The 27375-nt window shown below is 44.9% G+C and overlaps 2 protein-coding genes across 2 annotated transcripts; both read right to left on the bottom strand.

Moving 5' to 3' along the window:
* Nucleotides 1–1267: 1267 nt before the first annotated feature.
* PTGER3 (prostaglandin E receptor 3) lies at nucleotides 1268–10679 on the bottom strand. The gene is made up of 2 exons (XM_054212195.1): nucleotides 9785–10679; nucleotides 1268–1760 (listed from the first exon to the last, which is right to left on the bottom strand). The coding sequence occupies exons 1-2, from the start codon at nucleotides 10610–10612 to the stop codon at nucleotides 1473–1475; spliced, it is 1116 nt and encodes a 371-aa protein (XP_054068170.1). The 5' UTR covers nucleotides 10613–10679; the 3' UTR covers nucleotides 1268–1472.
* Nucleotides 10680–14116: 3437 nt separating this feature from the next.
* Nucleotides 14117–27028, bottom strand: ZRANB2 (zinc finger RANBP2-type containing 2). Its single transcript, XM_054212196.1, has 10 exons — nucleotides 26902–27028; nucleotides 26526–26578; nucleotides 26289–26397; nucleotides 24950–25032; nucleotides 22849–22925; nucleotides 21612–21749; nucleotides 20571–20743; nucleotides 18359–18445; nucleotides 16491–16655; nucleotides 14117–15957 (listed from the first exon to the last, which is right to left on the bottom strand). Exons 1-10 carry the CDS (start codon nucleotides 26955–26957, stop codon nucleotides 15894–15896), a joined length of 1005 nt encoding a protein of 334 aa, XP_054068171.1. The 5' UTR covers nucleotides 26958–27028; the 3' UTR covers nucleotides 14117–15893.
* Between the last annotated feature and the right edge of the window lie 347 nt (nucleotides 27029–27375).

A 27375-nucleotide genomic window follows, 5' to 3' on the forward strand; every position in this document is an offset into this window, starting at 1 on the left:
AAGTAAAAATAAAGGTTCTGTGCAAGAAATTCCTAGCAGATGCAGGATGACACTTGCCTTTAAGGCCCCTGAATTCAGTACTCTATGGCACACAGTATCTGGTGTACAACTACACGATATACTGTGTTTTATTGTGTTTCCATCTAATTTCACCCACGAGGCCAGGAAACAGGAGACGTTAGAGGCTAACACCTACAAAAGGGTGAAGAAAACGAGGAAAAAATGTAGCCCCTTTAAAAACAAACTTCAGATGTGACACAAATGGATTAGAACTCAAGTTTTCTAATAAAACCTGAAAGTTACTTGGGGGAAAGATCTGACTAACACACACACTTCTACCCACCTCTTCCAGTCTGCTTTATTTTAAAAATTCCCACAGCTGCCATATCTCTCAAATTTGTCTTTTTGGAGGAAAGAAGAAATAAAGCATTTTGGGGTACTATTTTGGCCACTTTACAGGACATTTTAGTAATGAAGACGTTTTGAGTGGCATCCCCATTACTTAAAAATCATCTGATGTTCATTTTATTCCTGGACACGTGCATTTCCAAATAAAACAACTCGTATGAACACAGCATTTTTGGCTTTGTAAACCTTTGCCATTAACCTACAGGAAGAACATTTACCGCCTCTTACCTGTTTATCACCCTCTCCATCTGCTCAAAGTAGTTTTATAGTGTGCTTGGCAAACAGCAATTCTTGTTACGCCTGGGTATTTCACAGGCTGCTATTTAAAAAAAAAAAATCACAGCTTCCTCCCTTGTGCTGTTTGTCCCAGTGCTACATCCTCCTCCTCCTCCGCAGACGAGCTCACTTTAGCATCCACGCAGAACAAGTATTTATTGGGACTAAGCCATGTGTCACGAGACTCGTGCTACTTTCAAAGAGAGTGACACGCCAGCATTGGTACAACACCATCCTTTCAGTTTTAAACCACTGAAATCCAAATAAAGTCTCCTAACTTTGGCTTCCTTTAATCCTTGTATTTTTTGCCCCTTTCTTCCCTTGTCCCTCCAGAAAAAAAGGAGGAAGAAGGACTCTCTGAAGTAGATAATCTTAGTATTAATATACATATAGGAGTGGGTATCTTCAGTAATTTAATGTGTTGAACCTGTTCCACGTGTCCCCTGATCGGAAAACCATTTTTTCTACCTTAATGCAGGAAAATTCCCTCCAAACTCTATTTTCGGCACACAAACCGTCATGTTCTGCAGCTCATGCAGAATATGCACGTTCTGCAGTTATGAATGGCAAGAACAACAGAATGTAGAAACAAAACCAATTCCTTCCTCTGTATTTGAGAATTTTTGGCACATTGGATACATAATCACTCGGCACTATAAGGCCACTCAGCAACACCATTTTCAGCGGTTTACGCAGATGCTAACATGTTACAGATACCCCAATTCACAGTAAGATTTAAAACCGCTCGTTGGCAAAAGCAGCTCCCATGCAAATGGATCAGTGCTCCTTCAGGCCGTTGTCCGTCGGATTTCCTCCGACAAGGTGATGGATCTCTCCTTCCACTCATTGTTGGAGCACTTGGAGACAGCGTTGGCTGCTTGACAGAACTTCTGGAGGAGGATCTTTCTGAGCAGCAGGTAAACCCAGGGATCCAGTATCTGGTTTAGCGAGGCCAAACGCACAGCCGTCAGGAAGAAATTGCATTCCTTGTGCAGTTCCGAGCCTTGGGCTTCACCCAAGAACCCCTTGCAGTGTTCAAAGGATGTGTGGCTGAAGATCATCTTCAACATCGTTATCTAAGGAAAGTTAGGAGGAAAAAGCAATGTATGTTAAGAGACCGTTATCTGTATATCACTGTATGCAAATACCCCTAAAGGCAAAATCCTGTCAAATATTTTTCTTCCCTCGTCCGATTCAAACTGTGATCAGAGCAAATGAGCACTGAGAGCAGCTCGGCTTTTGTGTGTGTGTGTGCGAAACAAGTGATACATGTGATACTTTTCAGCTATCATCACGTTTATTTATAGATCTCACACTAAGACAAGGCAGCACATGCTGCTTCCTGGCCTGAGACACAAGAGAAAGCCGCGTGCTGAGTCCCAGAGGTTCAAGACGGCCTTGGCTAGAAAGGGAAAGGATTGACCACGCAGAATGGACTTCAAGGGACTCATTTTATCGTTACCATATTATCACAATTACGAGGAACAGCCGAGTAACTCATGATGAGTAGAGCTCTTCAAAACTATGTTATGAACAGTAAATGTCAGAAAAAAGAATCTGAAATACAAAAATGTTTTCAGGTTTTTTTGAAGTTAAAATGTTTTATTCTATGACTTCTAAATTTTAGAATTTGATTTTAAGGTAAACTATTCTACTTATGAACTGAGCCAGATTAAAAGAAAAAGGTTAATAAAGGTGTGTTAGGCTATGAGTCAAGAAAACAGAAAACAAATCTTTTTCTTTTCTCAAAAGCCACAGATGGCATTTTGTGTTCCCCTGACCTCGATGTCCTCCTTTTCCCCCTCAGCTCAGCTCCCCAGTGAACACAGCGACAGCTTTAGGCATCTGTTTCGCACAGCGTCCGAACTGGCATGACCCAGAGACACTATTTACACTGCAGAATGCTTCATACACGGAGAACTTCCCGTAACTGATGTCTCCCACACCTCGCAACACAGACCAGCAGTCTGCTCATATACTAACATACACCCATGGGAAATATGAATCACGTTTTTAAAGATGTCAGACATATAATTTTCCATGGCTTAGTCGGTATCTGTTGTCTAAAGTTTTCTCCTGAGCTTTCTGTACCAACTACAGCTGCTTAAAAATATATCCCTCTAGAGGCATTCAGTGGCTTCTCTACAGATCAGCTACATTAGATCCTGTATTGCAATGTTTTTTCCCATAAACACAGGGGTCAACACGTCTCTGAGCAGGTACTTGGCATGCACCTTGCTGCCAAACGATGTGCCTATATCAGCTGCATTATGGGGAAAATACCTGTGCTCTTACACCCGGCTGTGATGCACGGTGAAGCCCTTGGGTGCTTCAGGGCAAGGAAAAAAGCAGAGCTGATGTGAGGAGGTCAGGGAAGTGCAAGCTGGCCTCCTCGCTGGGTACCGGGTCCTGCCACGGATGGAACTGTGGACCTGTCGCTTGGGAAGCCAGGGGTGGGGCCTGTGTGCTACACTCCATCCTCCGAGTCCTATGGAATGCCTCACTTTTCCGGCACAGGTCCTTTTTCTGCTTGCCAATCTCTTCTGGGCAGGACTTGAAGACCTTGACGGTCTGAATTTACTGTCTGGAAATCCTGCCGAATTGAGGTGCAGTAGGTCCGCACATTTTGATGTGTCTACTGTGTATGTCAAAGAGATGGATGCCTACGCACCGGGGCTCTGATGTCTGACGCACATCTAATTCACTGCCTTTGCAAAGGCCAGCGGTACCAGGCACTAAATAAACTGGCAGCCAGTCCTGGAAACAGCCCGAGGGACGAGACGCGCAGTGCATTATCCGCAGCCTTGTCCAACTTCTTGACTTAAGCCTTTCGAAAGAACTGAGACGCTCTGCACCAGCCGCACCACGAGCCGAGCGATCCCAGCCCAGGCTTTCCCACAGAAGGCTGTCTTCAGAGCCGTGCCACCCAGAGAGGTCACAGCTGGACCGCTGCTGTCCCCAGAAACTGGGACAGTCACAGCAAGAGTGACCAGGAGAAGAGGATACGGGGGAGGATTTTTCCATTCAAAGGGATATTCTGGGTGCCAGATCAATAACCACGTGTTGACCTTGGAAAGACTTAGATGAGGCCGGAAGGCAGGGCACTCGGACAGCAAAGTAGAATTGTTTTTGTTTCTTTAAATAGAAGCAGTTGAGGATTCCATCCACTACATTTAATTTAAATAAGAATGAAAATAAGTAACCGTTGGTAGAGCTTTTCAAAAATTCAGATAGATACAGATCCAGACCACAACAAACAGCAGCCACTTGTGCACCAGAACCATACAACCACAATCCCACCACTTCCTCTGCCACCTCCGGCTGTTTGGGACACTGTCACTGTCACTGTCACCGCCCGGCCCGTGCTGCAGCACCTGCCTCCTGTGCCCACCGGAGCCCGGCACAGCAGGGCTGGCAGCATCACCGTGCCGTGAGGAGCAGCAGCACCACATGAATGCGCTGTGCCCACCTTACAGTCGAGGGAAACCACCTCCCGTCTGGCCTTCCCAGTATTGGCGTTACTTTCTCCCAGCTCAGCTCTTCCTTTGGGAACTCTGCAATGACCCTTGTTTTGCAGACCTTCTTATCCTGTTCTTTTGTTAGCAAATCCATGGGGCTACAAAAATATCAGGCTAATAAAATACATTTCCCAAGCAGGCAACCGCTGCTTATTTTTGATGTTATTACATAATATTCCTTTACCGGAATACTTGCTGGACCAACAATTGCCCTACTGGAAATTTTATTTGTTAGACATCCTTAGAAGCTGTTTATCATGGCCTGTACTGGTCTTCTAAATGAATTTAAAAAAAGACTGCAAAAGGTAAAGAAACAACATCCGGTGGAATAAAGTCAATGGAACTACACAATTTATGCCAATAAAAAATATGGCTCAAAATGCATATAGTAATAAAGTTGATAACTGTATTTATTCAATTAGAGTAGATAAAACTTTACTGTTATCACTGAATGTAGTTCTGTAATAATATTAAACCTCCACTCGCCTGGTTTTCAAATGTACAACCAAAGACAAGATGCTTTTTGTGAGATATCTATACGGTGTTTTGAATGAAGATGGATTGTAGTACCCAAGAACTTTTTGGGGTTGTTTCCTAGGCTCCCAGCTGGCAGCCATCGCTGTGATACATCGGCACTGGCTTAACCTTACATGGGCGGCCCGTGTTACCTCGGGAACTCCCAGGCAGCTCACTATTATATTGCAAAGAGTTTAGAACAAACTTCCATTGTAGTTAGGGGAAAAAAAAAAGGCAAAAACTCTCAAAAAATATTTGTCCAGTTTTAGAAACAATGTCGGAACCTGCTGCTATATGCAGCAAAAGATGGAGAATAAAACAGCTGATGTGCTTAAAGGTGCATATTTTTCAGCCAAGCCAGAGCTGAGTGTCTGGTCTGGAACGTAGGGTGAGAATCTGATGGGAAATTCCTGGTCCCAGACTGCAAAGTCTTTCCTTGAGAAAGCTTCCAAAAAAACAAATGTGTTTTCTATGCATCATGAAGACATGAGGATTCATCCTCTTACAATGCTTCTCCTCTCCCATCAGCCCTCATCTGTTGCTTCAATAATTCTCTCGCACATAAAGAAGCGAGCTGCAGAAGGAACAGAGGATGCTCCTGATGAAATGCCAACAGTGGCTGTGGTGAGTGAACTGTGGAAAGCCACGATGGAGAGGATATGATTTTCCCCTGTAATGACTACCAATACCTACAGTCATGTACCATCTTGTTTTAAAATCAAAATTATAATTTTGTGACATTAAATTTTTAGGGCTCTCTTCCGCCGCCGCTGATGAAGCTGAGGCTGAACAAGAGACTTCGGTTTCAGCAGGCCAAATGCCATTACAGACTCTGCTGGTGGACCCCAAAGCAGAACTTCCCATTACCCAGCATGGGCATGGATTCCTTTTTTAAAGTAGAAATACTGCCTGTCGCAGGCAAAGCTAAGGCAAGGCCAGCATCCGCACCGGCTTAACCTTGGCTCTGCCCCTCGCTGTAACTGCTCGTCCATCGGATTGACAGTAATTCAGAAAGGATCCCAGTTATATGGCACCTGACGATCTACCTTTATTAGTGACCTTCTTGCAGTAGGGCAATGCAGCACCTCCTGGTGTGCACAGACCACAGAGGGATCGCTATGTCCTGGGGAAAACTGTTTCTCGGAGCCGGCTCTGCTCCAAGGCCATGCTGGTTTCTGCACCGCACGTCTGGCACAGGCACCAGCAGCTCGGTGGGCAGCGCTCCCCTCTGCCACCCCGCCGGGCACTCGCCGGCATGGCAGCCTCAAGCACATCACTTCTCTGCTCCTGAGGAACATACAACAGTGAAATCATCTGCAATCCTCAGAGAATTGCTGGAGAAAGGTGAGGATTTTAATAAGAACATATTTACAGAAGGATAATCATGCGGGGAATCATGACAGGGTCCCATCAAAGTCTAGCGGGATTCCAACAAATGGGGTCTAATTTTTTGTGACCCTATTTTGTGACAAATACAGTCCAGCAAAATCCAGTCTTTTGGCCAAACTGAATCGATCAGTACGCTGGGGCAGCTTTGAAACCGGTGGCTATTTCAGCCTCAGACGGCAGCAGAGCGTTAGTGGGAAGAGTGACTGACTCATAGAAAAGGAGACTGCTATTCTCCTTGCAGCTCAGTGATACCACTGTCTTTTTTTCTCTCTAAGTGAAGGTGCTTTCCATAGCTATGTTTTGCACACATAAAATTATTACGAAACGATATATTTTTAATAAAAATACCCGTAAAGGAGAATGTATTTAACTTCCGTCTGACAGGAGGGTTAAGGAGGAGTATTTTAGTAGGAAAAGCAGCAGAACACCTGAGCATTTTGGCTTTAAACAGCCTTGAAACAACACTGTGACTGAATAATTTTGTAGCCTGGAGCTCTAGAAGAATTATTACGAGAATTCCAGTTTGTGCTGCACTGGTGTTTCTGTGCAATCAAGGAATAGCTTCCTCTGTCTTACCTCAGACTCATTTCAATCTGCTGTCAGTTTAGTTCGATGCTTATGCTCCACAGCCGAGCACCAAAATAAATAGAAGATTAGTCTGAACTGGAAACCACTTATGATAAAGCAATATCTTATTTAAGTGGAGAGTTCTCCCAGGTTCTCCACGCTGAATTCAAGTAAGATCCCGAGTGCACAACAAAAGGAGACAATGCCTGCATTATATATGCACTTCCTCTCTTCTACCAAATCCAGCACGAATCAAGAAAAGGCGGGACACTTCATTAAGCATTTAGAGCACAGCCACTATCGTCAGAAGTTTCACTTTTCTATTAAATCACATTTGATTTTGTCATTTTCATCAACAGATCAAGTCTAAAAATACTGTCTGTGTAGAAGGGCATTGTTTACCTAATAGTAATAGTTGTCAGAATCCTTTAGTTCTCAGTTATAAAACTAAGATTTCTTTTTTAAAAAAAAAAACCCACAAAAATATCTTCTGAAAATCCCTGGACTCCTGTTTCAGCTAAATTTCTTAAAACTGCTAAATGATGCAGCTACAGGTTAAATGAGCTCTACAATCTGGCTTTCACTGAAAAGGCACTTGCATTACTCCATGGTCACTCCTCCAAAAATCTGGCCTCTTATTCCCAATTCATACTTTGCAGTTGTACAGAAAACACTGAAGCGTAGTTCGTATAAATAAGCTCCTCTAGTCATGGCTCTTGATTTCAAGACTGTGAAGACTGGAGAGCATGCTGACCGGACAGAGAAGCTTTGCAGAACTCCACACAACAAGTTATACGTTTTCAACTGTCGGTGCGGCAGAGGGAAGCGAGCTGTTGAGGAAGTCCCTCTGGGTGACGGCTGTGTCCCCCGGTGGGGCAGCACTGCCCCACACCATCGCAGGAGACATGCAGAGGGCTGGCAGCCAGCGTCCCTTCAGATGGCCCTGCCCGGCACTCGCAGCGTCGGGCTCCTCGCCAGGGAGGCAGCTGACCTTCCGTGGCCAGACCTCCAAGAAGCCCTGCTCTCTCTTACCAGCTCCCCCAGTGCTTTCTGGAGGTGTCAGCATTGTTTACAACAGGCTCCGCTCTTTTAACTCATCCCATTAACCCTTCCCACAGATCCTTGCAGTCGAGCAAGGACAGCTCTATCCATTTGACTTCTGACTGTTAAATCTGCAAAAATGCCACGGGAAGCAAACCCCCAAGAGGAATCCCTGCATCCCCGCTGATTTTTCTGACTACTCAGGTTCTGAAGGAAGAGAAAATGCATCCCTTATCTCAGGGATTTGCTGTCGATGCTACAAGTCTGGTTAAACTCTCAGGGGGAATGGCCCCGCGGCCCTGGGCTGGGCGAGGGAGCAGCATGGGTCCTCGCTGCGGAGGGCCGGGCAGAACCTGCGTCCCAACGCAAGGACTACAAAGGCGAGGGCTGAGAGGCGGAAGTACTTCTTTCATTTAAAAACTGCCTGCTAATTTTTTCATCTGTTTAATTACAGACAAGCATGGAACAGTTAACTTTTGTAAAATAAAGAAATCCTGGTGCCTCCCCTTGGGATCTAACCACCCGCGTCAGCGGGAGGTGCCACAGGAATGCCAGCGGCGAGCCCAGGTGTGCGGGGCTGCGCGCCACCAGTGCACGGGGACACAGAAACAGCCACAGGGCAGTCTCCTGCTTTAACTCACCTCATCTAACGCTCCTTGGCCTGTGAGGAGCAGAGCATTGTTCTTTGCTCTCAAGTTCTCACTAACTTTTCAGTGTGGTTTCATATTTTCCTTTTGTCACAAGCTGTTTACGATCTCTAGAAAGTTAACTTACAGCCTCCGACTTAATTTTTTGGGGCAGGATTATTTTGTAGATTTGATGGCATTTTAACTAATTTACAAGGATAACATTACTAAATTAATTTTTTTTCTATTTTTTACCTCATCCTCATCGGCTGTTAGCTTGCCACAGCTCCATTAACAAGAGCTCAAGTTCTCAGAGCACGGGAAGAAAGAAAAATCCTTCTCCGGCCATAAAATACCTTTCACCTAAGTTCAAAATGACCACAGCCAGCTTCAGCCCTTTCCTACGTATGGATCCCAAGTACAAACTTCCCAAAAATCATACTCTGACAGCAGAACAAGCTGAGCCTTTCTAGCTGGGGTGCCAGACTCCCGGGTCTGCCCTTGTCCCACATGGCAGAAAGAGACCGAGATTCAGCTTCCTCCACTCCTAAATCATGAGGAGGCATTTAGCCCAGTGGGACAAGAAGGGGCATAAATGAGGAATAACAATAAAGTGGAAAGAAATGCAAGGGTCCTTTAAAAAAAACCCCAGAAACAAAAAGCCCTCAATGCTGCCATAAATAAGATACAGTGAGCAATCTGCTGAAAAGCGGAGGGCACTCTCAAAGTCACAAGTTGTACCTTTTCTCATAAAGCACTGAAGTAAGTTTTGCTAGAAGGTGGGAGCAAACAAACAATCGCAAACGGCTGTTTCCCGTGAGCACAGGGCTCCATCGCACTAAGGTCCCAATAAACTTCCCCATGGGTTCCCCCAAACGAGGAACAAGCAGGTTGTGGTTCCCCTTGTCCCGTCACCTTCAGACCCCGTGGTGGTGGCCGGCAGGTACAACGTGCCGGGCAGGAGCACCCAGCCCGCCGTCCCTCCGGTGCCAGCTGCTCCCTCCCCTGCAAACCTGCCCCTTCTCTGCCCGGCGCCTGCGGCTCTGTGCCCTGAGCAGTGCCCTGTCCTGCTCCCGGACCCTCCGGCTCCTCGCGTCCTGCCTTTCTCCTCTGCACAAGGCTCCTGTTTTCCTCATCGTCCTTTGTTTTCCTCCTTTTCACTCTGGTTCCTTGGTCTGATTTTTCCAAATACACGGCACTTTGTCTGTCCTCTTGGACCTCTCCCAGCTTCTCTCCTACCAGCCTTCCATCCCCGACATCCCCCAGGCTCTGTCCCTCTCCCCACTGTCTCTCCTCAGCGGCCATTCATGGCCATACGGTCCATGAGGAACCTGATCCACCAAGTGCCTCCCACCCTGCCCTGGCCGGCAGCTCCCGGGCCCAGCCTGCCCTCGGGGAGGGAGGAGGCCAGAGTGACCCATGGCGGGTGACAAGGTGACCTACCAGCAGCGGTGACCAGCAGGCTGAGAGGACACACATGATCCCCAAGAGCTGGATCAGTGTCTCTGTGGCGATCCGCCCCCACTGCTTGCTGGAGTGCGACGCGGTCGCTTTGGTCCGACAACGAGACACCAAGGCCTCGATGGTGGCCAGGTTGCAGGCCAGCGTTACCACGAGGGAGAGGAGCCCCAGGATGGTGAAGGTGGAGGCGAAGCAGAGGCTCCCGGTGAGCTGGCTGTCGCCGGTGCTGATGAAGCACCAGGTGCCGGGCCACTGCAGCGTGTACTGGCCCAGGCCGGCCACGGGCAGCAGGGCGAAGGCAAACACGGCCAGCCAGATCCCAAGCAGCACCGTCTTCGTCACCCGCGTCTTCATGTGGCTGGCATACCAGTGGGGCGCGCGGATGGCCAGCGTCCTCTCCACAGCCATGGCGCTGGCGATGAAGAGCGGGCAGAGGCCGAAGACGGTCATGCTGAAGCCGAAGAAGGAGCAGAGGTGGCCCGAGGGGTCGACGGCCTCCCAGGTGCGGTCAGCCAGGTAGACAGAGATGACGATGGGGCTGGTCAGCAGCTGCCCTAGCAGGTCGGTGATGGCCAGGGAGCCGATGCACAGCAGGAAGGACCGTTTCCTCCGGCTCCCCTTGGCCCGGTAGCTGCGGGAGACCAGCAGCATGGCCAGGGCATTGCCCACGATGCCCGTGATCATCATGGTCAGTGGGAACACCACCGAGACGGCGCCGCAGCCCTCCGCCGCCGGCCCCGTCCCGTTGCCCCGCTGACGCATGGCACCGGGCTCGGTGCCGTTGGGGCCGCCCTGGCACTGCCGGCTCATCCCGGCGGGCTACCGCGGCGGCGGCGCGGCGAGGGGCCGGCCCATGGCGCCCGGTAGCGCTGAGACGAGCCGCGGTCGGCCGGGAGCCCTTATAAGGCGGGGGCGGGCAGAGGGGGCCGGCGCGGCCCGCCCTGAGGGGAGGGCGGAGGCGGCGCGGCACCGCCTCAGCCCCCGCCGGGCTCCGGGGGGGTTGTAGGGCGTCCGGCACTGCCCTACCACGAGCGTGGCTCCCTCAGGCGGCCCGCCGGGCGCCATGGCGGGCACGGCTCCCTCAGGCCATGGCGGGCGGGCAGCGGGCTCTGCCGCCCCCGAGCGGCACCGCGCCGGGCCGTGCTGCCCGGCTGGGAGCCGAGCTGCAGCCGAGCCAGTAAATTCCTACGAGCAGAGGTTCCTAATCTGTCTCTATATACTCATCGTTCACACAGAAACAGACTTAACAGCTTTAAGAAGTTGTTTTATGGGTTAAAAGCGCTATTAACAACGCCCAGTTTGAAATACTGCCCGGCCCAGGTTTTACTTTACATGACCAAGTGTGCACAGGCTGAACCACAGAAGCAGGAAAGCCCCATTTCTCATAAATAAGTTATTAGAGGTTATGACTTGCTTCATAAATTATTGAGCTATGGCTTGTTAATTCTCTGCTTCCTAGACCCTGTACAGCAACCTGTCCTGAAATCATAGAATCACACAATCTTCATGGTTGGAAAGGGCCTTTGAGATCATCGAGTCCAACCATACACACACACACAAAAAAAGAAAACAAACCCAAAAAACCCCTACAATCTCTGCCACTAGAGCATGCCCTGAAGGGGCATGAAGGACTCCAGCCTGTACCCGTGCAGATGCCATTTGCAAACCAAGTCCAGCGCTGGTAACAATATTCACATTAAACTGGGATGTACGCAGCCTCGAGGAGAAAGTCTGCAAAAGCGTAAATTATCCTTTCTCCCCTTTTTAATCCCAACATCAGTGCACTGGTTTGGAGCCACTGTGAGTTTGGAACAGCTCTGCTGTGTCCCCTCCGCCATCTGGAAAGCGTTTGTGCCCCGTTGGGACTGTGCTGGCATTTGTGCCCCGCAGCGTTACAGCGGAATGGGCCCCGGTAGCTTAGCTGGCCATTATTTCTAGCCTATGAGAAAGCATCAAGTTAGTAGTTCCGTTTTCCAAAGCATGAAGCATTCTACAAACTTTTTTTTTTGTGTTTAATGTGTAAGCAACCTCTTTTTCCGATAAAAATGTTACTCATCAGTTTGATAAGGGGAGGCTAGGTGAAGTTAGTAAATTGTGCAGGACTTTGCTTACAGCTGTTGTCGTAACTGAACTGTTACAGGAGCATTGCTCCCTCCTGTTGCTCTCCTGTCCAAATTTTGGAAATGTTTGCCCAAGTATCCATACTTTCATGCTTAAAAACCAATCCAAACCAAACACCCTATGGGCTGTTATTTCTCATTAAAGAACAAAAAAAACCCCAATAATCCTTTATGTTAAAGGAATTCCAGACAGAAAATTCTATGACCAGTGATACATTTTGACCAATGCTCCAATGACAAACTATGGAATTGAATAAAAAAATTAGCTGGAGAGTTTCTTGCTCAGAAGCACATGAAAAGTATAGGACAGAGACTCCCCAAAGAGGAATGAATTGTGAAGAGGTCGATCCCAAGGTGTGTCCATGACCTGAGAAGGTGCGTTCCTGGGGCTGGAGGCGCTGTGCGACCAGGCTGCCCCTTCAAACTGCCAGCCACTTCAGTCAAGCTTTTTTCCCATTTAAACTATGTTTTCATACTGCGTAAGAACGTTCACTCTGGGATCTTAGTAACTCAGCTGGTATCGGACTTGAAAAGGACTTGAGCGTTAAGTCTTCCCTAATGGAAGACGACATTAAATTGTCACGGTTACCAGTTTAAGAGAGGTGCTTTGGAGAATGAAACATCTGCTCCTGACCCCTTCTCTCACACCCCGTACCGTCCCAGGAGTGCCAAACGCCAGAGGTCAGCTCTCGAGTTTCAAAAGTTATTTTTAAGCAGCCTTTTCTGATACCTGGACGAAAGGCATCAGGTGTAATACACTATTACTATTTAAAGTTATCTTGCTATACTTGCTATTTGTTTTCCAACATTTGCCTAGCGGTGCTACATTGGAATGAGAAGGTTTTTCAGTAAATGTCTTCAACAACGTTTGTATTTTTCATTACTGATGACGGTGCTACTGCATTTAACAGGCGCTCATTTAGAACGCTGGCCTGCTAATCATCAACACAAGCCCATGGGGCAAGACGCTACCCACCGTGTCCCCACGAGAACAAGGCACGGCAAACAAGCCAATACCTTATGCGCTGAACAGATGAAGTGTTGCAGATCACTAGGAATACCATACTAGGTATGGCTGCAGATTACTAGGAATACAATGCTAGCTCATCGTAACTACATTTAATCTCAGGGCGTTAGTGAGAAGTAAGACCTAACACAGGGACTGCGTAATCTCTGGTGGTTCATCACAGTTGCCTGCATCAGACCAGCGTGTACAGGAATTAGTTATCTGCTGTGGAAATGAAGCAATCTTGTGCTAAGATGTACCAACATGGACATTTTAATGCTTTTTATCATTATCTAACTGAAGCAAAAAGAAACATTTTTCAGCAGTGGATTTTACTCTGTTGCCAAATTTATATAAAATTAGAGTGTAGCCTACTTTCGTTTAGGCTCTCTTCTAGTTTTCAAGTAGTACATTAATGCTTATGCAAAACCACTGTTACTATTCATGAATGTATTCAATTTTTCTTAGAAAAGAACATTAGGCCTAAACTTAACCACATTTCCTCCTTGGGCATGACAAATTTCACTGATCTTTGATAAAGCTGCACAGAAATGCTTATTCATTTCTATAGGCAGCAATTTATCTGAGCCCAGTGGCTAAACTGAAGGCAAGGGAAATATTTTAAAGTGAAACAGGAAAACAAAGAAAATGTACTGCTAGCCTACTGGAGATAAACCCTCCCGACCCCCCACACTACACTAACCCCACACCTTTTCAGTGCCTAAGCGTAATCTAGCTTTGGGTCTGTTCAGACATGGATCGTCTTTGGTTCTAATAGTTCGGTTCTAATTTATTTGCTGATCCAGTAACTAAAAAGTGGTATTTTGTGTCATTTATAACAGGCATGCAAAGACTACCATAGTTGCTGTGCCTTTGTATTTTAAAATGTAGGAATCAAAATAATTTAAACATCCTTCCTCCTCTAAAAAATTTCTGAAAAGAAGATACGGAACACACAGAGAAGACAATACCTTGAAGTTTTGTAAAAGTTCAATTTGAACCTGCAGCTGTTTAAATCCAAAAATATTTTCAGTAGTTAAAGAACTGAAACAATCTGAAAATTTGTGATACATATGGCCAGGTAAGTGGAGATACCGCCCTGCAGTAACAGAGAACAACAAAATCTGTTAGTATAGGTTATAAAGAAAGATTTGATCGTGTTTTCAAGAGAAAGCACTCACTGCACAGTTGACTCACAGGTTTTATTTACACTTGTCTACAGAATCATTTTGCCTTACATTTTATCTAAGCCAAATGAAACCATAATTTTCCTTTGTCTGTAGCCTATCGTTTGCTAAATTTAAAAACTTTCATCTGTTAAGTACAGCAACAATTTTAATACAAAGCACAAGAAAAAAACGAAAGGCTAACAACATAGCATCTATTAGATCTGATTTTTACAATTTAGTAGTTGGACTTTGAAGTTGTCAGAGGCACAGTTACAAGACTAACCTGCTCTTGTGCAAACTACACACATTTAGCATTGAAATTAGATATAAAAGAAAGCATTAAAGAAGAAACTGCAGAGTGTTTTTTTCTGCAAAAAGATTATCAAAATATTCCTACACCAAAAACATTTTGCTTATATACCAGTCCAAAAGAAGTGTCTTAAAAAAAAAAAAAAAAAAGGAAAGCAGAATGTCGTTTTTAAATTTTGCTCCGTTTGTTTTTGTGCAATTCATTTAAAAAAAGCAGCGGTCAAATCTGGAAGTTTTACTACTGAAATCAATACAGATATATTGCTGTTTGCTTGCTTAAAAAGAAGAACTTTCCTTAACATACTTACCTTGTGATGGCACTGAAGATACTTAACCCTTTCTTAACCAAACGGAGCTCAAGAGAGACCAAGTTTTAATGCGATATTGCTAGTAAAACAGATTCAATACAGCATTTTAAGCCATAAATTATGTTTAAGGGAAAAAAAATAATTGATGAAGAACATATTTAAGATGTCAGAACTTTCTACGCAGTTTATTAATTTTCATTTTTAAATATAAATAAAATTCAGATACCTTGAAAATTTTAGTCAGCCCAAAATGAATTCTACAGGAGGCCTGCAGAAGCTTCACTTGATTCCAAGAAGCTACTTCCATATTCCTCCAGCTCAAGAGCAGCTCCTAAGGGATCCTCTGCCAAGCCAGGATGGCAGAGCACAGGGTCCGTGTGTGTGACAATACCGCAGCCAGTCCCCACTGCAGAAGGGGCACTTTGCTGACGGCAGCAAATCGTTTCTACAGTGACAGGCACTGGCAGCCGTCAAGACTCGAGCCATGGAGCAGACAGTGCCCGGTGTCTCAAACATCCTGGCTTCGAAGGAATGAAGTCTAACTCACGCTCTACAGAATCCTACGATGGACTGGGTACTTACTAGCTATTTTGTACCGAGCACAGCTAAAGAGAAAGAGGGGTATCCATCTCTACTTCTACTTCAACATGGAAAAATAAAAAATAATTAGATCTAAGTACTCACTACTGTCATCCAATGGGTAGCACCAGCCCTACAGCTACGCTCATCTTTCGTGGTCCCACAGGAGTTACCTCGAACAAGCTCAGGAGTTGGATGCAGAAAGCTCATGGGTTCTGTGTTCCTCAGATACTTCTTTGTACTTGTCACGTGAAGAGCAGAGTTGTATTAGATCATATCCAACCTGTGCCCGCTCACACATACAAGAGAGCCAGGAATCGAGTAACCAAGTCTTTAAAAGTAATAAAAAAAATCCCCTTACTCAAATAATAAAACTTCACACCTCCTCTGAGGAGTTTATGGCTTAAAATGCTACCTCACTTTTTGTCTGATGAATGAACAAAGCTGCAGTTTTCCAGAAAGCAAGGACAGACATGCACCTCTACTAGCAGATTTAGCACTTCTGACCAAGTAAGACACCAACTTCTTAAAAATGTCTCATGCACTGACTGGATTTTTTTTGTTTGTTTGTTTTGTTTTTTAAATGTGAGCTTTCATACATTATTTCTTTTTAGAACTTGTACGGGAACCAGAATGGGAAGATCCAGATGATGATCTGCGGCGTCTGTAAGATATAAATGGAGAAAGCATGCAAAGAAATAAGTTGAAATTAATTTTAGCATCCACTTTGAGTAGTCTGTATCATATAATAGCTGGAAGCCAAGTATATCTGATAGGGGCCTTATAAGAATATAGAAATAACTTTAAACCACTTTAAGCTCAGGAACGTAAATTTAATACTAAAAATGTAAATTTAATACTGAAAGTACAATACAATTTCTAAATGTGATGTTTACTTATGAAAATAAATCAATAATGTACACGCTAACACTTCCAGACACTGTAAGAATGGTGACTGGGGACTTTCTATGGAACATACTTCTACCAGGAAGAAGTTTCATTGCAGGGGCGAGGGGAACTGATTACTGAGGTTTTAATAAGAAGTAAGAGTAGGGGAAGTGACTACTTTTACTATCAGAACAACTGATCAGATTCGATTCTTTCCCAGTGAATCTCAGTCCTTCAGAAAAAAAAAAATTAAAAAAAAAAAAATCACACATTTAAATACACCCATTCTTATTCTACATAAACCCAAACCTTTCGGGTGACCGTGATCTCGATCGTCTTTTTTTGCGATCACCAGATGAAGAAGATCTAGAACGACTTCGCTTCTTGCTTCTCTCGGGGGAAGATGATGAACGAGAGCTTGAGTAAGATCTTTTCCTTGGGGTGGAAGACCCCCTGTAGGACCTGGAGCTGGATCTTTATTGATTAAGAAATAAATCAGATTTAATTCTGGTATAACACAGAAAGAACAAAGAACAAAAAGAGACAGTTTTCAAGAACACTCACTACTCTATTTACATCAGTGTTTTATCAAATAAATTTGTCAGTGCTTTAATACTTACTTCTTAGCTATCTGCCAGTAAAGACCTTTACTGTCCTGGGAGTTCTCTTAATAATTTTGCTAAATAGCGTTTCTTGCTATACAGACCACCAGTGGTCCAGCGTTCACTAGAATGACGCTTTTGGACAGGGAAGCGATGGGAGACGGGGGCAGGAAGTAGCCCGGGTAAGGACCTTCCTCAGTAGTTAAACTCACAAAGCAAAATGGCTTGAAAACCACAGATTAATGGCTATTTCATATTGGAAATTTGTGGAGTAGTGTTCATCTTGCTAGAATAGTAAAAACCTTCAGAAGGTATATTTACAAAGCTCAAAATAAATTTGGGTAGAGCGTAAGGCCTTCCATGAGCAAAATATTTTAAAAAAACCTCTTAAAATACAGTCATTTTGGCGTTTAAAAAAATAATTAATCAGCTTCACTTACAAGCACTCAAAAATCACTTTGGTTATCTAAAGAAAACAAGAAAAAAAACCACTTGTGGAGAGAGTAATACAGCTAGAAAGTCCTAAACCGTAACTCCAAAGTTATATAAAAACACCTAACAGGATTTTTTTTAGTTTTTATCCTAACAGGATATTTTAAAAAAACCCAACACCACAGCATATGTTGTTGGTACAATAGTTTCAGGGTTCTCACTGTAAATAACAAAGCGGTCCCATGTCACACCAGCTAACCCGCTGGGGACGCTCGGTGGCACACGCAAACAGCCCAGCTCAGCTGACGAGTCCCTCCAGCGCTAGCGGGGGCACAGGCACCCTCCTCCTTCTCTCCCTAAAAAGCCCGGATTCCATCAGGCGCTGACCCTCACGTGATAATCCACAGCACGTTTCTGCCACCAAAGGGCGGTGGCACCATTTGTGATTGGTCTTCCCAACTCAAAACTTCCTTATTTGCAGTTTTAAGACTCTCTGCATGCATGGAGGCGGGACAGTTCTTCCTTCCATGGCAAAAGGAGCGTCCTGCCAACAGGGCGCCTGTGCCAGGGCACCTCAAGGGACTTACATGATTTTGTTACTCTTCCCCGCACGGTTCAGTCACTGCTACACGGAAAACATCAGCTAGCTCAAACTCCTGCCAGCTTCTCACATGAGTTACTATCCGCATTTTTATAGTCCCCCCACATTGATAAAGGTTACAGCAGCACTATCTACTGAAGTTAGACATGTTAAATAAGTTATCACTTAACGCAAACCCAGAAGTATAGTGTATTTTCTAATGTTCTTCCTCAGCAAGTAGCCAAAGCGGAAACAGTAAAATCAGCAAAAATTACTGAAGCAAGTAAACATGCATTCAAATTTCTTCTTCCTTCCAAGTGAAGATCTGTGGCGTCCACTCGTCTAGCTTAGATCAGACTTAAACTCTTCAACCAAAACCTCGCATTCTCAAGAAACACATCTGTAGTGGTAACAACCTCCTGCAGAGACCCCAGGAATTCTGACTTCCAAGATAAAAAGGAGTTAATGGTTTTTGACCGGCATAATTTTACGATGAAATCAACAAGTGGTTGGTTCTTCTGCCCTTTTTTCTCTCTGCAAGGAGAGAGTGCTACCTCATTCACCTTGATTTCGACCCACGAGATCTAGAGTGTTCTCTGGAACTGGAACGAGATCTTGATCTGGAACTGGAAGAACTTCTTGAATGGGACCTGAAACAACATGGAAGATTTTTTTCCAGCGTCTGACTTGTATTTAGCAGAAAAAGTGCTACTGTTAGCAGCAGAGACAAGGATGCAGCAATACAATTTGGCCTAGAGTCACTAAAGAAGTGACAGTTTCCTCCTACTCCCCCAGTATCACCGTAGCACATTTTAAAACAGAAACGTTAACATAGTAAGATAGTGCATTAAATTATAAAGTCAGCTTTTTATTACGTTTCCTAAAAGAAAGCATAAAAATGAAACGACTGCAGTTATTTGGCAAAATGAAACAACTGCATATCTATTAACTATTTCACAAAATCAACGCCTTCACTTTTAATTTGTGCCTTAATTTGAAAACCATCAGCTTCTTTGAAGAGCAGAGTAGGCGTAGGTCAGAGTATTAGGAATAGCTAGCTCTAATTTTCTCAAAATCAGCTCTCACAAGCATTTAGCATTTTGTAAGCAGTTTCAAGTTTTTGTAAAGATTTTCCCCGGCATTGAAAGTTGAGCAGTAGTTAATTCTTGGCTAAAATACGGACACATCTAACACTACTTGTTACTAGTCAAAATTATTTTCAAATTTTTCGTGTCGATGCATTTTCTTTAAAGCACAAACCACAAGAGATACATAAAAATGGTAGCGGACTTGCAGTAACTGTTGTAAAAGAAGGAATTTCAATCAAATTCTAATAAACTTTTCAGGAAAAATGTATTATACATGCTGTCAATCTCCCAGTTTATACTGTTACCATGTCTTTTGCATTTTACTGTGCAAGACAAAAGTCGTATGAACACATGCTAGCTAAAAAATATTATTTAAACCTTTTTAAAAAACACAAAGAAGTATCCACAAATGGCAACTGATGTTTCCAATGTAGCTAGAAGCAAAAAGTTGAACAGAAAGTTGAAAGATCCCTGGCAAGTTTCAGTTATGACAAGCTACTTTTTAATATTTGTGAATTAAGGAACAAAGTTATGGCCAAGTGAAGTTGTTCTGTCTTCTTTGACCTTCACACCCCTAGCCCCCAGTACTGCACTGGCTGCATTCTCCCCTCACCCAGGACAACACAGCCACATCCTCACAGATCTCGCTCCACACCTCACTGCATTTACAGAAACTGCCACCGGCCGCTCAGCCTAGTCCCTGTTATTCCCCCAGTGCTCCTCCCTGGGACCATGTGGCAAATACGGCTTGGGACGGCACGTGAAGGAGCGTGGAGGCTGACAACAGGTATTGTGAAGAACAGAATTTTTCATAGAAGAGGCAGCATGGAAAAATGCACGAGAGCAACGGGGGAAAAGACAGAACAAAGCGAGTGGCTGACACCTGGTTAGTATGAGGGTCTGAAGAACCTGGGTGGTGATCACAGCGGCGAGAGCAGAGTGCAGTTACAAAGTTAGGAAGATCAGAAGAAACTTGAACATTCCGTGTATGAGCTTTATGTATAAGCCTATGAGTTAGTACCGATTTGAGATCTTAAACCTATCAGGATCATCCTTGTATTAGTTCTAAGGCAGCTAAAAAGCTACAAGATGATTTACATCATATGATTACAAAACAGTTATCGAATTGTTCATATATTACTGACTGCATTTTTTTGCGGTCCCATGACCAAAATAAACCTTTCGAGTTATTCTGACAACATTGCCACAGAAAGCTTTGTGGCTTGCCAAATTGAGTTCAAGTTTCTTGTCTTTATTTCCAGGGTATTTTCTGTTCCGTCCTTTCACTGAATCTGTCTGGACTGCATCATCTCTGCCCTCTTCTGCCACTTCCTCCCACTCTAACAATGCCACCCTTCTGCTTCTCTGTTCAACAACTCTACTCAACATTGCTAAAAAAAGTTCACCCGTTGAATTACACGTGGCCAACCAGCCTAAAAATAAAATTGAAGGATTCAATTTATATATTATCTTAAATTTACTAAAACAAGCACAAGACACACGAAGCCTCCCTACTGAGGATCCACAGGAGGTCAGACCAGCACATTATCTACCTATGTAAATTCTGTACATAAAATTGTTAACATTATTAAACTAAAACTGTAAGGCAATCAAGAAAAAAAAAGTAAATAAAGAAGTTAGATACTGACATTTTGCCTGGCGTTACCCTTGACCTGTACCCGTTTACCTGGACCTAGACCTTGAGCTTGAATGAGAGGATGAGCGCGATGAAGATCGGGAGTGGGAAGATCGAGACTTAGACCGACTGCGCCTATTGGATTTCTTTTTCTTATTAGTGTCCTCTTCTTCACTGGCATCAAGATTATATTTTGAAAGGTCAGCATCATCTTCATCCTCATCCTGAAAAAATGCAGACATACAAAAAAAATCCCTAAGAAATACTTTGATTGTTTTCTTCAGTTAGTGTTTTTTCTATGGTTTCTTTTTTTCTATGGTTTTTCCTGTGGTTTATTTTGCGCTTTTTTTCAACCTTTGAAAATACTCTTGATGGTGCATTTAATGAGATGCACAAATTTAGGAGTAAAGAGTGACTGAAAATTTGTGTTTTAAAGCACGCTATTAAAAATCCTGCAAAAAACCCATCTGAAGTCCCATTTTCTGCTATTTAATGGAATCAATGACAATACAGACGTTCATTTTTACCAGTTACTCTAAATGAGTGCCTGGAAGATTTTCACACTCAAAATCTGTAACCATAGCATAATTCTGCAGAGACACGTTTCATATGCAGAACTTGGTGACTGCTGGGTTAAAAATAAGCATATACACGTGTCCCTGCAGGACTGTTGTCCAAAGATGTGGACAATCCATGATGTGATGTTCACGTATTTCAGGAAAGATTAAAAAAATCTCTAAATATTTCATAAAAAAATAAATCTGATGTGGTTTTAAAACATTGTTTTAAAAGGCTAAGAATAAAATTCAAGAACATTCCCTTTATATCAAAATTTTTGATTCTGATTTCAGGTAAGCTTTTAAATTTTTCGTGGTTTAAAAAAATTATACATCTTTGAATGCACGTATTTAGAACAAAACAGCTTGTGCATATACTATACAAAAGCTACAGGCACCGTTCTTCTGATAGCTACTCCTCTGCGTTACTCTAAAGACAGCTAAAAACACAGACCAAACCTCACCTACTAAGACTAAACAGCACTGAAGTAATAATTAAAAAATAATTGCAGGAAAGAAACCCCAAACACGCTACCTCATCCAATTTATATTTGGAGAGATCTTCATCCTCATCCTCCTCATCTTCCCCTTCAGATTCCTTGTCTTCTACTTCCTTCAGGATAGATGCAGGACCAACCGGCTTCCCTCTGTACTTTTTCTTTTTGCGTCCAAACTAAGAAATTTTATTCCATTAGAATACAATTTAATCAGAAGTAATTTCCAACTGTATTTTTTGAGAAAACTTCTATGCGAAAATAAATATACAACAATTTCAAATAAGGTATTGCATTGCTCAAAGGGAAGGGGAAGTATCATGAAACATCAATTTGCAACAAGAAACTTTTTAAAGAGATGCTTGCCTTAGACACAATTAGTACCCACAGACGAGATTAATGGACACCTGAATTTAACGAAGAGTATTTGATATTTGTGTTTATGGGATATCTTTATAAAACAATGCTGAACATCTGGCTGAAACCAACATGCATGAGCCTGAAGCCAGAAGTAAGAAGTTTAAGGAACTCAACTTGTACCAGCGTCTTGGTTTCAGCGGGGACAGAGTTAATTTTCTTCCTAGTAGGTGCTCTCTTTTGGATTTAGTACGAGAACAATGTCGATAGCAACAACTAAAACAATATGTGTTAAGTAATACTTATATTAAGCCAAGGACTTCTGCAGCTTCCCCTCGAAGCTGAGCGGCAGCACAGCCAGGACAAGCTGGCCCAAGGAATGTTCCGTACCATAGACACCAGTACATATATACATGGGGCTGGCTGGGGGCAGGAATCCACGACTGCTGCTCGGGACGGGACGGGCAATACGTCATTGGGTGGTGAGAGCGACTGCACTGCATCACTTTATTTTGTATATTCTTTTACCATTACTATTATTTTCTTCAGTTACAGTGCTATTAAATCGTCTTTATCCGAACCCACGAGGTGTTATTTTTCCTTTTCCTCCCTCTTCTCTCTATCCTACTGCAGGGGGCTGAGTGAGAGAATGGCTGTGATCCTAGTTGCCTGCTGGGGCTAAACCACGACACCAGTTTAAACTGAACTCATTCTTAGTTTTTCACCCCTCAAAAGACAAAAAAAACCAAACATTCACTTTCAGTTCAAAACTTTCACACTGAGCATTTGACAAAGACATGCATCACGATGTATTTCTGACTGGCGCTTTTCCCTCTAAGGAAACCAAATGCAAATACACATGTGCTAAACAGAGATCACACAACACGCGTCTTCCAGAGTAATACATGTACCGAATCCTACCTCATCATACTCCCCGTCTGATTCTTCGCGTTCTATATATTCAACATTCTCTCGTTCATTAAATCCTCCTCCATACCCTTTAAAAAGAGGTAAAACAAGACAACCTCTTGAGCTGCACCAAATTCAGCCATGTAAAGCACAAAGATTAGGATAAACTTCCACTTTTACAGAGGTTCTGGAAAACCTTCAGTGGATTTATCAATATATGCCATAAGAATGTAGTACAATAGAATGGTTTGGCGTGGAAGGGACCTCAAAACCCACGCGGTGGCACCCCCTGCCCTGGGCAGGGACACCTCCCACCAGCCCAGGTTGCTCCAAGCCCCGTCCAACCTGGCCTTGAACCCCTCCAGGGATGGGGCAGCCACAGCTTCTCTGGGCAACCTGGGCCAGGGGCTCACCACCCTCACAGCCAACAATTTCTGCCTCACATCTCATCTCAGTCTCCCCTCTTGCAGCGTAAAACCCTTCCCCCTCGTCCCATGGCTCCCCTCCCTGCTCCAGAGTCCCTCCCCAGCTTTCCTGGAGCCCCTTCAGGGCCTGGCAGGGGCTGGAAGGTCTCCCCGGAGCCTTCTCTTCTCCAGGCTGAACCCCCCCAGCTCTCTCAGCCTGTCCTCCCAGCAGAGGGGCTCCAGCCCTCCCAGCAGCTCCGGGGCCTCCTCTGGCCCCACTCCAACAGCTCCGTGTCCTTCTGCTGTTGGGGGCCCCAGATATGACCTCAAAAGGAACATGAATTTTTCCCACACATTTATTAAATATAGTTCCTCAGAAACCTAATTGAGAAAATGGCTTGACACATAAACAACACAGAAGCAACAGTGTTTAAAAGAACGAGGAAAAAATAAAAATGAAAAAGTCAGGATTATAGCCCTGCTGAGCAACCAGCTTCACAGAGGAGCTCTGGTGGAGCTGCAGTGCGCAACGACTGCCTTGGTGAGGAGAAACACCAGAATGCCTCCGAGGGGCTGAACCAAAGGCTACTGTCCTCAAAGACCAAACTCCCATCCCCGAGAGCAGCCCGCTCAGGAGAGCGGGCAACGGAACGCGAGGCGACAGCGACACCAGGTAACTGCTCCCCAGCTGCTGCCGCCGCCTCCTTGCCCCAGCCAGGTCCTGCGGGCACACAGCCTCCTTGGTGGCGCCTGGGCACGCCAGGCCGACGCCAAGTTGTATATATACCCTCAGGGAGCAACAGGAATAAAAGCACGGAATTGTGCAACCGCCATGATTTGCCTTAAGAATCTTTCTATTCCTTTTTATCCTGTGAGTGGCAAACTCGAATGGCTCATTTTAATTCTGGCTAACTTTGTAATATACTGTAAGCGTGTCCAACACGCTATGTCCTGTACGTGACTGCAGATCTACTCTGAAGGACACCAAAACTTGAAAAATTAATTAAATATTCAATACATTTAATTATATGAAATATAATTAAGTAAGATTCTTTAATATTCTTACAGTATTGAATATTTAAAATATTGTTTTTCCTTTTGAATAATAAGCTCTGTGCTCTTCTCCACGCTTCTTTTTTATATGCATTAGTGTTACACTCTATGTATTAAATTCCCTGCCTGATCCCATTTGCAGTGGTAACAGTATAAATAGTTACGACGGCACTGTAAAGATATCCTCTGTTCTAGTTACCACTGGGCTCATTCTTAATGCAGGAGGAACCTGAAATGTGTCACAGTGTGACCGAACCTCAGACCTCATTAAGAGATAAGAGTCTAATCTACGCAGCCTTCAAACACTGTTCTTGTGACTGCCGGGTCCTCTCTAGATGGACACTATATACACACCAGGCCTTCTGCAGTTTGATAAGATCTTGCATTACTCCTTCCAAACGTCTTAGTATCAAAATCAAATATAGAGGCAGTTTAAGCTGAATATTCGTTGACTTTCCAAATGAAGCCATCACGAACTTTACACACTACTAAAAGTAATCAAGTCTAAGGACCTACAAATTTATTTACATATGGAAGATCATTCAACTTTGCTAGTTCTGCTGTGAAAACAGTCCCTTTAATTAAATTACATTATGATTTACAAAAAGAAGTTTTCTCACAGTAATTTGAGTATTTTAAAACCATATACACCTTACCTGTCCTCTCCTCCAATTTTGCGTACTTTGGAGTATTACACATATTACATTCTGATCTTCTGGCCCAATTCACATTACCACATCTTCAGAGGCAAAAAGAACAAAACAGAAAAAAGAAACATTTTATTTCAAATCAAAAAGCTTAAGCGTTGAGGTGACACTTAAATAAATCATAAAAACGTATTTGCCAAGTTTTAGCAGTGATCGGCAGTCACGAGTACAACACAATTAACCCCAAGGCCAACAGTCATCAAGAGACACAGAACTACCAGAGAGTCTGTGGGTATTTCAGCAGCACGGGGATGATGGGAAGATGACCACGCTGGACAAATCCCGGGCAGGCAGGCAGACAAGTTACCAGAGCAAGACTACACAAAGAGCGTTAAAACTCCTCATTACTCTCCACTAGTGGCAGCCACAGTTCAGAGGAGTCAGCGAAGAAGCTACCACGGGAATAATGCTTATGAGCCATCGCCATCACCCACCAACGCACAGCTACAGTTTTACACTTCTGTTACCGCATTTCTATTTTACAGCGTCCTAAAGGCCACTCATACTTCATCCCTCCATAACACTATCATCAGGGCGCTGCCCAGGCCCGGAGAGGAGGAAGAAGCCCGTTAAGACACAGCTTAGCCATGAACTTCGAAAGACACACCAATCCCGAAGCCTACCATCAAGAGGATTCCCTCCCCAGGACCCACGGCGCTGCCTGGGACACCCACCCGTCTCACGCTGCAGGACAGCACAAACGGAAACCCGGCAGGCTGAACGCAGCCAAGTTCTAACAGGAATATAAAAATAATCCAGGTTTCACTGGTCAGACAGCTTACTCCATCAGCAAAGGCTGAAATCCTTAGAAGTGCTCCAGAAAACCTGAAAGCACCTTTCAAATATCAAAACATTTTATTAAAGCAGTCCTTTTCTCATTTATAACTCAATATTTTCAATTGACGGCTTGGAGAAACGCCTAACTATGTGCTAAACTTTACTCATTAACAACAAAATATCATACTGCAACGAAGGTGTTATTCCCATCTACATGCTTTTTCCAAGCTTGAGAAGTGTCTCGGCTTATCAGAGAAAAACATGAACCTTTCTACTCTTTAACTTTCTAACCTTTTCCCAGTCGCGTAATTAAGTAACTGCTGTCCAGCAAACAAAAATGAAGGCTGTCCTCACAGCAAATGACTACTAGTGGAACAGCTGCGAGTTTTGGTCACTCTTCTCGCATCAGTCCAAGTAAATTTATACTGATGAAATTAAGTATCATACTGTAGAGGCGTTGTGTGGCTCTAAGAGAACACAAGAGAACACTGTATTTTTTAAAAAGGCATACGTTTTACACTGCCAGTCGTTAGCACTGAAGAGGCCACGACTCTTTTCAGCGAGTGTCTTTCCTATTTCAGTCCCTCCAGCTTTCATCATTTTGGCTTCTGTCGTTTTTTCTGTAAAAGAAAACAAAACAAACAGTTCTCAAGCATTGTGCTTTATGATTAATTAAGAAGATTTAATATTCTTTTAAAAAGGCAGAAACGGATGAGGAGAAGAAGGCATTATCATCTCAGATACTCACCTCTTCCGCATCTGTTACAGCTGGTTCTCCTAGCAAAGTTAACATTCCCACATCTGAAAATAAGAATAGAAAGAGAACGCAGACGCTCGTTAGCTGAACGCTGGGAAACGTGAGATTTGAAGAAAAACGCCTATTTGAACAACACGAAGTTTCTCGGGCCGTGCCCGGCCCCGGGGCGGGCTGGTGCCGGGCGGGCAGCACGATGGGGGCCGGGCGCTGTGAGACCCTGCAGGGAAGCACGGCTCGGCCCGGCCCGGCGGGAGGGCGGCCGCCCCCCGGGACCCTGCGGCGGCGGCGGCTCGCCGGGGCCGCCCGTCCCTGGCGCTGCCCCGCGGGACCGCAGCCCGGGCCCCGCGGCGGCCGGGCCCACGCTCACTTCTTGTCGGGGCAGATCCAGTCCCCGTCGCTCACGCGGAAATTCTTGGTCGACATCTTGGGCCCCGCCGAGCCGAGCGCCGCCGCCGCCGCCGCGGGAGAGGACCGGGGCCCTGCGCCGGGCGGGCTGCCCGCCGCGCCTGCGCCCCGCTGCCGCAGCGAGCGGCGCCGCCGCCGGGCCGGATTTTGGTCAGGCAGCGGCTCGGACGCCTCAGCCCGGCCGCGGGGAGAGGGAGACGAGGAAGCGCGCCCCCCAGCGGGGCGGAGGGCCGGGGGCGGCCGCGCATGCGCAGTGCGCTCCGGCGGCGGCCGCCATGGGCTCGCTGTGCCTGAGGGGAAAGGGCGGGCGCGGGGGAGGTGGCAGCGTGGGGAGTGTGGCCGTCGCTCGTACAGGAGCCCGTTTAATCACGGCAGCTTATTCTCCTCCAGCTCTCGCTGTGGGTCTGTCACCTCAACATTGCAGGGACAGAAGTGG

This window comes from Rissa tridactyla, chromosome 8 (assembly GCF_028500815.1).
Source record: "Rissa tridactyla isolate bRisTri1 chromosome 8, bRisTri1.patW.cur.20221130, whole genome shotgun sequence".
Classification (NCBI taxonomy): Eukaryota; Metazoa; Chordata; class Aves; order Charadriiformes; family Laridae; genus Rissa; species Rissa tridactyla.

Excerpts from the sequence above, each read along its gene's own strand:
- PTGER3 (XM_054212195.1), bottom strand. The coding sequence starts at position 10,612 with ATGAGCCGGCAGTGCCAGGGCGGCCCCAACGGCACCGAGCCCGGTGCC. Across the intron at positions 1,761-9,784 it reads CCTGCTGGTCACCGCTGCTG|ATAACGATGTTGAAGATGAT; the intron begins GTAGGTCACCTT and ends AACTTTCCTTAG.
- ZRANB2 (XM_054212196.1), bottom strand. The coding sequence starts at position 26,957 with ATGTCGACCAAGAATTTCCGCGTGAGCGACGGGGACTGGATCTGCCCC. Across the intron at positions 26,579-26,901 it reads TGGATCTGCCCCGACAAGAA|ATGTGGGAATGTTAACTTTG; the intron begins GTGAGCGTGGGC and ends TCTTATTTTCAG. Across the intron at positions 18,446-20,570 it reads AGCTCAAGGTCTAGGTCCAG|GTCCCATTCAAGAAGTTCTT; the intron begins GTAAACGGGTAC and ends ATGTTGTTTCAG.